The sequence below is a fragment of the Zootoca vivipara genome, chromosome 2, assembly GCF_963506605.1.
Source record: "Zootoca vivipara chromosome 2, rZooViv1.1, whole genome shotgun sequence".
Taxonomy (NCBI): Eukaryota; Metazoa; Chordata; class Lepidosauria; order Squamata; family Lacertidae; genus Zootoca; species Zootoca vivipara.
Window position 1 is genome coordinate 30233979 of NC_083277.1, and position 11750 is coordinate 30245728.

The window sequence follows — 11750 nt, forward strand, 5'->3', positions numbered from 1 at the left end:
GTGAAGGAATGAGAGGATCTTAATGTTGGTCTTGTTATGTGTGGTAGTGGAGAAACCAGTATCCATAGAGACTGCCCCTTAAACTCTGTGCAGAATCTGTTGCATTCAGTAACTTATCCAAAATTGCAGGTAGCTCAGCTCATGCCAGAACACAAATTTGAAGGTATGTTTGTAGATTAGGTTTGGGAATATGCGTCTAAAATAGTATTCCCACAAACCTTGAGTTCACCCAGGTATGGTCTGCTACTTGGTCACCCTGATGGAGATTTCCCCCTTCTTGGCCTTAAGGGCAAAGAGGATGCTACGTCACAGTGGAGTTGAAACAGATTAATTCTTGCTTCTCCTTTCCTCTGTTGGGTAGGTTCAGAACTGACTCTGCCATTAGGCCAGGGGAAGTGAACCACCTCAGTTGACAAGCTGCTATTAAATCATAGCAAATTGTCCAGGACTCCCTTTATTATAGTTCTATCACTGAGGGGCAGTGCAGAATTTGCTTGCTCAGGCTACAAGATACCACGACTCATCTCTGGTTGGGCGACTCAGTGTGTATATGTGTGCTGCAGGAAACTCGCAATTTACACTGGGGTTACGTTCCGAGGCACCACATGTTTAAGTGAAGTTGCGTACATTCGTACCTCGTTTTACGCTCCGGAGCCCTGGCTGCTAGCCGAAAAGGACACGGCAAAGCGCCATGTCTGCGCACGCGCGTGGAACAGTTTGCGCTTCTGCACATGCACAAGAGACAAACCCGGAAGTAACCTGTTTCGGTACTTCTGGGTTTGCCGCGGACATTCGCCGGAATGGATGCCAGACAAGGCGGACGTTCGCGGAGGTATTACTGTATATTTGAAACACCAATGAAAAAGCTTGCAAACACCCTGTTCTGCCCCCCACCCCATTATGCCCCTTTTTGTGATGTTGCTGGGTCACTTCTGGGTTCGGCCCAATGCTCGCGGTCGCACGCATATCAGACGTGCCTAAAACAGTCGCTGTGCTAATTGGTTCCTTTGCGGCAGAGATTATGACAATGGATGCATATGCATGGATTGGGAGGAGAGAGCTTTATTGTGTGTGTACTGTACACAGTCGCTACTTTGGTGAAGGAAAATAAAGAATAATTTCTGGGTATAACAACTATATTGCTTGGGTTGAACTTGAACTCTCGATACTTAACGCTAAATTCTAACCCTATTCCAGAATCCCTCATGACGCCCAGAGAGATTATTCCAGAAAGAAAAGATCAAGATAAAGACAATAATACTTCCTTAACTGTGAAAGAAGACGTTTCTGAGGAGAATAATCAAATGGAGGAATCTGATGAGACTCAAGCAGAGAAGGACTTGCCTTCTGAAGACAGTGAAAGCAGTGGGTCTGTCAGTAGCAGAGCTGGCTGCAGTGAGACGGAAGAATTGGGCTTGTATGCCAGTGAAACTCCTGAAATGGCGGCAGAGACCCCTATGGAAAACAGCGATGAAGCCACAGAAGCTGCAGAAGAACCTATGGAACAGGATTAATAATTTAAATACACTTAGAGGCAGTATTTTCCATAAGGCTCTGGTTTTACACTGTATAAATAATTTTATGTAATAAAAGTGGACCTTTAGTTTTACAACAAAAAGCAGGCTGTAAATTGAACTTGTCATTGAGTTAAATCCTGAAGAGCTGTACTAATTAAGAACTGTGAAATAGCAGCTCCTTTCAGGTCCTGCTTTACCGCTGAAATTTCAGTATGGTCAAATCAGTGGTCTGTGTATAGTTTTTTTATTTAGAATTAAAAGTTTTTAAACTGGAAGGTAATTATAATTTTGACAACTTTTTGGAGATTACCATGCTTAGCTATCTGTACGCAAGGAAGCTTTTGTCCCATCTTGTCTCTTCTCCCCCTCGCCCCCTCCAAGTAATAATAATGCTATAGCAAATATTTTTCCTCTCTTTTGGTTACAGTTTCAACATTCAACTTGTGAATTGTAGGCTTCTTTTTGGTTTTCAGGTTTTCATTTGACTGCATTGTGTACTTTTTAAAAAAGCTACACACCTGACACACAATGCTTGAAAACATGCTAATCTAAAGAGAACCTATTATCTCACTCTTAAGATGTATGGTGTTGTTTTTTTAATGGAAATATTTGAGCTCATTTCACAGAAGGCAACATTTTCACCTCCGAATAAACCAAATAAAATTTGGCCCGCCTGGTATCCTGAAGATCCGAAAGCCGTTGAAAGTACCCGGTTTAAATACATTCCAACAGAACTGCTGTAGCAAAACACTTGCGTACATTTCTGAGGTGCCTGAATGAAAAGTTTTAATTCTGAGAAAATGTGTTGAGGACAGCCTTCAGTTTTAGCTTTCTGTAGGGGGAATGCTTGCAAGCCTGAGGAAGACAGTGTCTCTGAACTGGAGAATTTTCGGCCTTTCTCCGATAGCTTTTTCAAAGTAGGGAGATCAGACTGGAACAAGAGACTGCAACATTTTCAAGACTATTCCCCTAGTTATGTACCTGAGGTGAACGGCTGACTAGCGTTTGTAGGCATACATAGGAACTACCATAATTTGTACATCATTTTGAAAGTGCACTAAATATTTTTAAACATGTTACTTTGACAGCCAGTGTTAACCCTTTCTTTTCCAAAGCCAGCTCAAAGCACAATGACTGCTTTAAATTCTTCATATTGTCTCTCTCTCCCCCCACCCCACCCCCCGGCACCAAACATGTAAAAAACATTCAAGATGCAAACCTCCAGTCTCATTTACTGGCTGCCAAATTTATACCTGTTTCTTCAACTGTACCTTTTTGATATTTAGAATTTTTAAATTTCTGTAAAGTAGATTTTTTGTAGATTGTAAAGAGTGCTCACTGCCATTGTGAAACGGTATATAATTGTATAATTTGTGTGTAAACTGAATGCTTGGGCTTTCAATACAGTATTCATATAAAGCAATAAATATTAATGTTATAAAATGTTTGAGTACATTTTAATCAAAATATAAAAGGAACCCCCCCTTTTGGAGGTGAAGTCACATACCATGGAGTACAAAAATAACCATCAAAAATGCATGCTAACAATTCTTGTACTTCCACGGTGTGCTTCCTTTTGGAGAAGGGTGGGACTGAATTCTGTTTGTATTCCAGAATAATTTGGCTGAGCTTGCATATTTATACGGTGGTAATAAACTGTGCTGTCTTGTCAGGTTCAGACAAGGGGATGCTTATGAATTAAGTTCAGTTGCTGTTCTGTATACAAAGGAAAAATCAGTTATTCTCCATTTCCTCTTCTGCAGAGGGTTGGGTGTGTGTAATAAGCATTAAGTAGCACTAAAACCAAACTTAGAAATTAGAATTTCTTTCCAAAAGTCCAAGGCTATAAAACATTTTTCTCCCCTCACCTTCCCTTTTTTGCTCTTTTTTTTTCCTTCAGGGATATTTTGCCAATGAGAACAAATTTTACGTTTTAGAGATTTCTGATTTTTTCTTTAGATGTTTGTTTGTGAAAATATTGTTAATAAACCTATTCTTTAAGCACCTGTGCTCTTTTGACATTGTTATTTTTAACAGAACCCACTGATGCCAGATTTCAACTGTCTTGTAAATAATGAATTTATAAATGTACTAATACAATGGCAGCAGGAGCTTGGAAAATAAATTCTTAACAGCGCAGAGTTGTAAATGTCTACTGAGAAGTAAATCCTGTTGACTCAAATGAGACTTTTCCCCCTTCTAAGATGGCAGCCTGAATTGGAGTCCACCCGTATTAGTTAGATGGCGGAGCTAATTTCAATCAGCCTGCCTTGGACAGCACAGTTGAGATTTGGTTTCAAAGGCACAATTTAGTTGCTGACTCCATAGAAACCTGGGAGCTTGCATTCATTGTCAGTGCTTAGTCTCTGTTGATTTCTGTTGGAGTCCATGAGTTCTGCTGCCCAGGCAATCCCCATTCTCTTCTTTGCAGGATTTGGAAAGTGCAGTACAACGTTCCCTGGAGCACTTCCTCCTCCTCCAAGAGAATAGATTGCCCGGGCATCGACACTGGCAATTCACAAAGATGGCACCTTGTTATTGAGCAGTTCCATTCAATCCAGGGACACTTGCTTCCAAGTAACTGTTTACATCTGGAACAATTCAGACCCCTAATTGCAATGCTTATTGTTGGGGTGTGGCTGTGTTCTGTGCAACTTAAATTAATCACAATGAGTGACTATGGAATGTAGCCAAGCCACAAACACTATTGCCCTATTAAAATGCAATGACTCCTCCCGACAGTAGACAGCCATGTAAACTGCCTTACACATAATTCATAATTCGTGTGGAAAGGGGGGGAAAAAGCCGTGATCTCTGCAATTGGGAACAAATCACAACATATCCTGGCTGAGATATTTCTGTGTGGTGTTCTTGACTACCACCTTATATAGGAATGCTGAGGACACATCCCAAGTTAATTGTTTCTGACTTTTGGTGATCGTCTGCATTGCTTCCAAAGATGCTGTTGCACAAGCAGTCCAGACTTTGCTTGTGTAACAGAACTTCCTCTCCCCCCTTACAGAGGGCCTTCTCGGTAGTGGCACCCGCCCTGTGGAACGCCCTACCAGCAGAAGTCAAGGCAGTGAGTAACTATTCTACTTTCAGAAGAGACCTGAAGGCGGCCCTGTTTAGGGAAGTTTTTAATGTTTGATGCTGTACTGTTTTTTAATATTTGGTTGGATATTCAGAGTGGCTGGGGAAACCCAGTCAGATGGGCGGGGTATAAATAATAAATTATTGCAGCCTCAAAACCTGCTCCAGAGAGTTGGGGGACTCTCTAAAACAGGTTTTTTTGGGGGGGGTGTTTGCAGAGGTAGAAGTAGTCCCATTACACAAGTAGAAGTTGTTGGCTTACAGCCCAATATGGGTTGCAGTCTTCCAGGCAGACATGGTCTACCTTTGAGGCAAGGTGAGGCGACCCCCTCTGCATTGCCCTCCGCTCCTTGGAGACCAAATCTGCCATCACCTCAGCAGCCCCTGCCCCAATAGGAAGTGCTGCTGTCCTCCTCCCACAATTGTTCCCATTTCAGATCTTTATTCTCTTCCCCCCTTGTTCCTGATGTAGTTCTTCACTCACCCCCTGTTGCTGTGGCATATGGAAAAAGCATCACCAATTCAAACAGGACCATTCTGCCCTCTGCTGGGAAACGGGGCTCTCTTCAGCCAGAGAGGTGCCTTGCTATTTTTGGTGACTGCATGTGTTTTCAGTCAGCAAGCAGTTTTGAAATCCTGACAGTTCAGTCAAAACAATATAATTCAAGGGACTTAAAAGCAACCACAACAGAGGAGTCACAGGGAGCATTCAAGGTGTGTGTGTGTGTGTGTGTGTGTGTGTGTGTGTGAGAGAGAGAGAGAGAGAGAGAGAGTGCAAATGCTTGTTTTATTAGAGGAGCCAAAATATTTTTGGAAGAAAGGGGTGGGGTGGGGGAGAATGCTGGAAAGGAAAGGAAAGGAAAGGGTTATACTGGCAAGGGAGAAGCAAAATGGGATAAGATGAAGCCCTTCGGATGTGAAATAAAAATTTCCAGACCAAAAGAAAAAATGCAAACCTTCCAGGAAGGGTAAAAAGGTGGGAAAGGGGGTCTCAACAAGTAGTCTCAGTTATGGGGAGGCAGACACAATCCTCCCCTCATCACTGATCCAGAAAAGCAGTAAACGAAAAGACCAGCTGAAATGGCTGCCAAATATTTCACCTAATTCAATATTACACCCCATGGCTGCTAATAACGAACTGGTGGCTGGGAGTGTCTCTCTCCAGGACGGTCTGTTTTTGAAACCTTTCATGGCTCAAGACCTGGAAACCTGAAAAAAGTGTCTATTCCCACATCGTTGTTTCTCTGCACATAGGTCACTCACTGTTGTTATTATTATTTATTGTTATTTACAGTGGAACCTCGGTTTATGAACACCTCGGTTTACGAATTTTCAGTTTACGATCGCGCGGACCCATGTGGAACAGATTAATTCACTTTCCATTACTTTCAATGGAAAAGTTCGCTTCAGTTTATGAACGCTTCTGGAACCAATTTCACCCATGCTTCAGGTTCAGTACGCTTCAGGTTGAGTACTCCGCGGACCCGTCTGGAACGGATTAATCCACTTTCCATTACTTTCAATGGGAAAGTTCGCTTCAGTTTATGAACGCTTCAGTTTATGAACAGACTTCCGGAACCAATTGTGTTCATAAACCGAGGTACCACTGTATTAAATTACTACCCTGCCCTTTCTTTGAAAGGGGCCCAGGGCAGCAAAGACTAAGAAGTTTTGAAAAATCTCAAAACGTTAAAAACATTATTTGTTTTGTTTCTTTGTTCATTCCAGGTGAATGAATGAATATTCAGAATTTCTCCATATGCTTTCTTTAAAGAATTGTTGTTGTTTAGTCATTTAGTCGTGTCCGACTCTTCGTGACCCCATGGACCAGAGCACGCCAGGCACTCCTGTCTTCCACTGCCTCCTGCAGCTTGGTCAAACTCATGTTCGTAGCTTCAAGAACACTATCCAACTATATCGTCCTCACCTTAAAATGCTTGCTGAAAAAGGAACGTCTTTGTTAAGCACATTCTCAGTTGAGAGGGCCTTTCACAGGTACAGTATGGGCCACAATATATGAATGTATGGTGGGGGTTTTTTTTGTAGCTGCAAGCTGTGGATCTGAACCACAGGGGATCACTAACATCTAAAAACAATCACTTACCCTCCCAGGCAAAAATTTCAAGGCTGTCAGTAACAGTTTCTTTCAGCCATCAAATACCTGGGTAAACAGGAATATTTTATTTTATTTTTTATTTTTTCTATAAGTGGGGAGCCACCACCGAGAAGGCCCAGTCATGGGTTCACACCAACCCATGGTTGTAGGCTGATTGTAGGGCCAGAAATGGTTGCTGTTAAGGCTCTCCGCTAGTTACCTCTACTGCCTTGGGTGAGCTGGATGGTGACTTGGAAAGAGGCTCTACCTTCCCTGTTCTCCTTTAGGGCTTTTAGGTATATGGGGGCAGGGACGTGGCAACATGACACGCCATAGAATCTGCTTGCTTCCTGGAAGTTGTAGTCTCTGCCTTATAGATTACTAATGTTGCCAATGGAAGTTCTCTCTCTCATCTGAAGGCAGCCCTGTTTAGGGAAGTTTTTTAATGACTGATGTTTTAATGTATTTTTAGTCTCCTGTTGGAAGCCGCCCAGAGTGGCTGGGGAAACCCAGCTGGATGGGCGGGGTATAAGTAATAAATTGTTATTATTGTTATTATTATATTATTATTATTATTATTATTATTATTTGACTTTTTGTGTAGAAATAAATTCTCAGCACACACAAAAATAAGTTTTAAAGCTTTACTTGCAGAAACTTGGCTTAAACTTTACAAAAACAATAAATGGCACATTGTCTCAGTTATAAAGTTCTGTTCTTGCACGCATTGATCCTAGCATAAGGCACAGGAGCAAATCTTTGCCAAAAAACAGCATTTTCAGCTAAAAAGCAAAATAACTCCTGCTTTTCCAACTTGCTGCATTTTGGTCAAGGCCCAGGCAGATCTGTGCCTGCCTGCTTGCAAAATGACTCACGACTCTTGAGTGCTGTGGGCTAGTTCATTAACATAAGTAAACACTTTGAAACTCTATCCATAAACCTGTGACTCAAGTCATATGGATTAGCTCACCCCACCTTTTCAATGGAAAACTACAAGCCTTCATCCTTCGTTCAAACATTCTTCACAGTAACTTGAATACAATACAATTATAATTATACACCATTTTAAGTAACATGAAATAATTTCAACTTGCCCTACCTGCCCCTGCCCCTATTCTGACATAGTTGTTGAGGTTACTCAGCAATGAGGTTAAAGAAAAAAAATTATTGGAGACAATCTAGAATGCTGAGCTGGGAGGCCAGACTCAATCCCACTTAGCCGTGAAGCTCTCTGCCAACAATAGGAATTCAGTGCTATTTTTCTAGAAAAAGAGGTGCCAGAATTCACCATGAACACCTCCCCTAGTTCTCTTGGAATGGCTGGTACCTATTAAAGACTGGAACACACCTAGGATATTTGCCTAGGTTAATTAACTCTTCACTGGCTAATTGCTGATGCTCAGAAGTAGGTCCACACATTCCAAGACACATGGCTCATGATTATATCCTCAAAGTCTGACACACGGTGTCTACACATAAACACTAATTAAACCCCTGAACCCCTTGCATAGCTGCCTTTCTAATACACACTGAGACCGTCTTATATCCCAGTAATAACATACAAGTTCTAATTAAATCCTAATATTTAGTATACCTAAACATTTAGAACCACAGATCTACTACAATGTTTTCTCTATTTATTTTTTTCCGTTTCTTTGCTCCCTGCTGCAGCAATTGAAAATATTAAGTGGTGAACAAGCTATCAAATACTGTAGGGAAATAATAAATAAAAACCGGGAAAAACAAAAATTGACAGACGCTTCCATTACTACCCGAGACCCACAGAAAAAGTATGAAATATGAATAGAATAAATGAAGTTCCCCTGCTCAAACACATTGATAGGACTCCGCAGGTTTCAAGCCCTGCACTTGAAATTGGTTCCTGCCTTTGAAATGGTCTTGGTATTCATGCCAGCTGGGTAGGAACACAGCTTAGACTGTGTACTCATTACCATTTTACTCTGGCTATGGTGTGCTCCTGTTGCTGGCTTTTGAATCCTTGTACACACAGTCTTACCCATAGCTGCCAAGTTATCCCTTTTTTAAAGGGATTTTCCCTTATGCTGAATAGGCTTCCTCGCGAGAAAAGGGAAAACTTGGCAGCTATGCTTACCCACAATTCAGTGCTATCCTGCTGTTTGGTGCATTTTCCTTCAAAGCAGCTTCCAACTGTTATAAGAAAAAACTGCTCCTTTTCCCTTATGGGGTACCTAAGAGCCCGTATAGAGTCCTTACATAGTTTCTCTATCGGTAGGAGAAAAATTAACAGAGACCAATCAGAGAATATCAAGAAGCAAAGCCTGATCTTTATTAAACTGTTGCAATGGGGTGCTCACACCCCCCCACGCAGGAGGGAGGAGGAACCCAGAACATTGGTGTGCAAGCTCTTATACAGTGGTACCTCAGGTTGCATACTCAATCCGTTTTGGGGTGCAATTTGCACCCCAAAAAGTACGCAGCCTGAGCAGCGCTTCCGCACATGCACAAAGCGCCAATAGAGCACTTCTGCGCATGCGCGTGCGGCAGAACCCGGAAGTAAACACTTCCAGGTTCGCCACATTCTTAAGCCGAAAGTACGCAACCCACAGTGTACTCAACCCGAGGTATGACTGTATAGACTTTTGAAATTGCCCACCCTGTAGCCCAAGGCCACCACCCTGAAACATCATACATACATCACAGAAGGAGGTGGTCAATAGCAGAGGAGGCGGTCTACAGCAGAAAATGTGTCTGTCAGAGACCTGATAATGGTCACTGATTGCATTTTATGGGCAGACTGGCCATTATTTTGTGATGGTAAATACTCAGTTCCTGAATCTCTTACGCATATTGATAGTATGCTCAGCTTAACAGATACTTGCCAGACTGTATTAGAAAAGAGAGGTGTAAGCCCCTACAGTTCAAAGACAATTAGAAAGCTTTCCCCATTTCCTTCTTCCTTGCAGAGAAATATTTGAGGTCAATTTGGGAGTCAAAATAGCTTCAGAATTGTTCTCCTGTACTATTTCAGACGCATGATTTATATACTTATGTATGTGTTTGCCTGGTACATTTATTAACATTTAGTTTATATCTTAGACCTTATAATTCCCATAATGCAAGCAAAAGGAAAACTTGAGCCATTGCACATGCACAGATGAACAGTTTCAGGGAACCAGGCAGAGGGCCTTCTCGGTGGTGGTGCCTGTCCTGTGGAACGCCCTCCCATCAGATGTCAAAGAGAAAAACAGCTACCAGATTTTTAGAAGACATCTGAAGGCAGCCCTGTTTAGGGAGGCTTTTAATGTTTAATTGTTTTATTTCATTTTTCTGTTGTAAGCCGCCCAGAGTGGCTGGGGAAACCCAGCCAGATGGGCGGGGTATAAATTATTATTATTATTATTATTATTATTATTATTATTATTATTATTTCATGAATAGGAGTTAATGGCAATGTGCAAATATGCCTTGGAACACAGCTAATGTGTGCATAGCCTATATGTCCATTGAGCCCAATATGACATGACAGTTGTGGTTCTCGAGAATTTTCCACAGAAGTCTTATCACTTGGAGGAGGGGATTATTGGGTTGCTCTTGTTTTTGCTTTTATTATGTCTTTTGTGCTTTTATATTGTGATTTTATGCTGTGAACCGCCCTGAGACCTGTGGGTATAGGGCGGTACACAAATTTAATAAACAATAAGATACTATAATTGCTCCCTAAGAACATTTTACTGGAGGCTGTGAGGACTCAACTTTGGGGCTTCCGGCACAAAAAACACCTCGTCTACTGCTAAGCTATGGCTCCTCCCATAAAGAAGTAGGGGGAAGGCCATAGCTCAGTGGTAGAGCCCTGTTCAGGGAGGCTTTTAATGTTTAATAGATTACTGTGTTTTATTTTTCTGTTGGAAGCAGTCCAGAGTGGCTGGGGAAACCCAGCCAGATGGGCGGGGTATGTATAAATAAATAAATAAATAAATAAATAAATAAATAAATAAATAAATAAATAAATAATAATTATCTGCACTGCCTGCAGAAGGTCCCAGGTTCAATCCCTGGCATCTCCATGTAAATCTGGGAGAGAACCCTATATAAAATCCTGGAGAGGTGGTGTCTGTCAGTTGTCTGTCAGGCATCCCCAAACTGCGGCCTTCCAGATGTTTTGGCCTACAACTCCTATGATCCCTAGCTAACTGGACCAGTGGCCAGGGATGATGGGAATTGTAGTCCAAAACATCTGGAGGGCCGAAGTTTGGGGATGCCTGGTGTAAACAATACTGAACTAGATGGATTAATGGTCTGGCTCAGTATAAGGCAGTTTCCCATGTTCCCGACCAGGGCCGTCTTAAGCATATCTGGCGCCGTGGCGCAAAGATCCCTCTGGTGCCCCACCCCCCATTTCCCAGAGCTGTCGACCTTTTCCCAAGCCTCTGCGGGGATCGCTCTCCTCCCGCGGGGGCTTGGGAAGGAAGCTGCACGCCTGCCGGCCATATAGTTGGTGGGGCGCAGCTGGCGGGTGTGCAGGAGGGAAAGGGGAGACCGCCGGCAAAGCCGCGCAGCTCCCCCACTCGCTGGGGCGCCCCTGAGAGGCTGGCGCCCTGGTGCAATGCGCCAGTAAACCCAATGGGAAAGACGGCTCTGTTCCCAGCTTTTCAGTAAAGAACTGAGATGTTGTCACAGCAAAAGAAATGTGGGACAATGCAACTGAGGACCAGGAGCAAAGTGTCTCTTGCTGCCGATGAATGGCAGGAGTACAGTGTGTCGTCTGGCAATGCTTATTCAGCCAAGCCATTGACAGGTTGACATTAAACAGCCTGTAAATCAAGAACATCTCTCTGATTTTTTACAAATAACCTGTCTGGTGCCTGCGCCTTTGTGCACTCCCTTGGGTGACGGCTGGATGGCTTAGTAGCAGCTAATTATTTAACTAGAGGAGAAGTTTGATCTCCGTAATTGTCTGATGGTATCAGGACGGTGTTTTGTGTCTCCCAGCAATTCTCCAGGGAGGTCTGTGTGGCAGCCCAGCAAAAGGCACACTGTAATTTGCTAATGCAGAGTTTGGTTCC

General features: G+C 42.7%; 1 protein-coding gene across 2 annotated transcripts in view; it reads left to right on the plus strand.

The window, feature by feature from the left end:
- Positions 1-3654, plus strand: part of PPP4R2 (protein phosphatase 4 regulatory subunit 2) — a 36269-nt gene extending 32615 nt beyond the window's left edge. For both annotated transcript variants that reach the window (XM_035106620.2, XM_035106616.2), the window contains exon 9: positions 1198-3654. In XM_035106620.2, coding sequence (XP_034962511.1) covers positions 1198-1514 — 317 coding nt within the window. In that variant the 3' untranslated portion in view covers positions 1515-3654. The remainder of the gene's footprint in view (positions 1-1197) is intronic.
- Positions 3655-11750: the final 8096 nt, after the last annotated feature.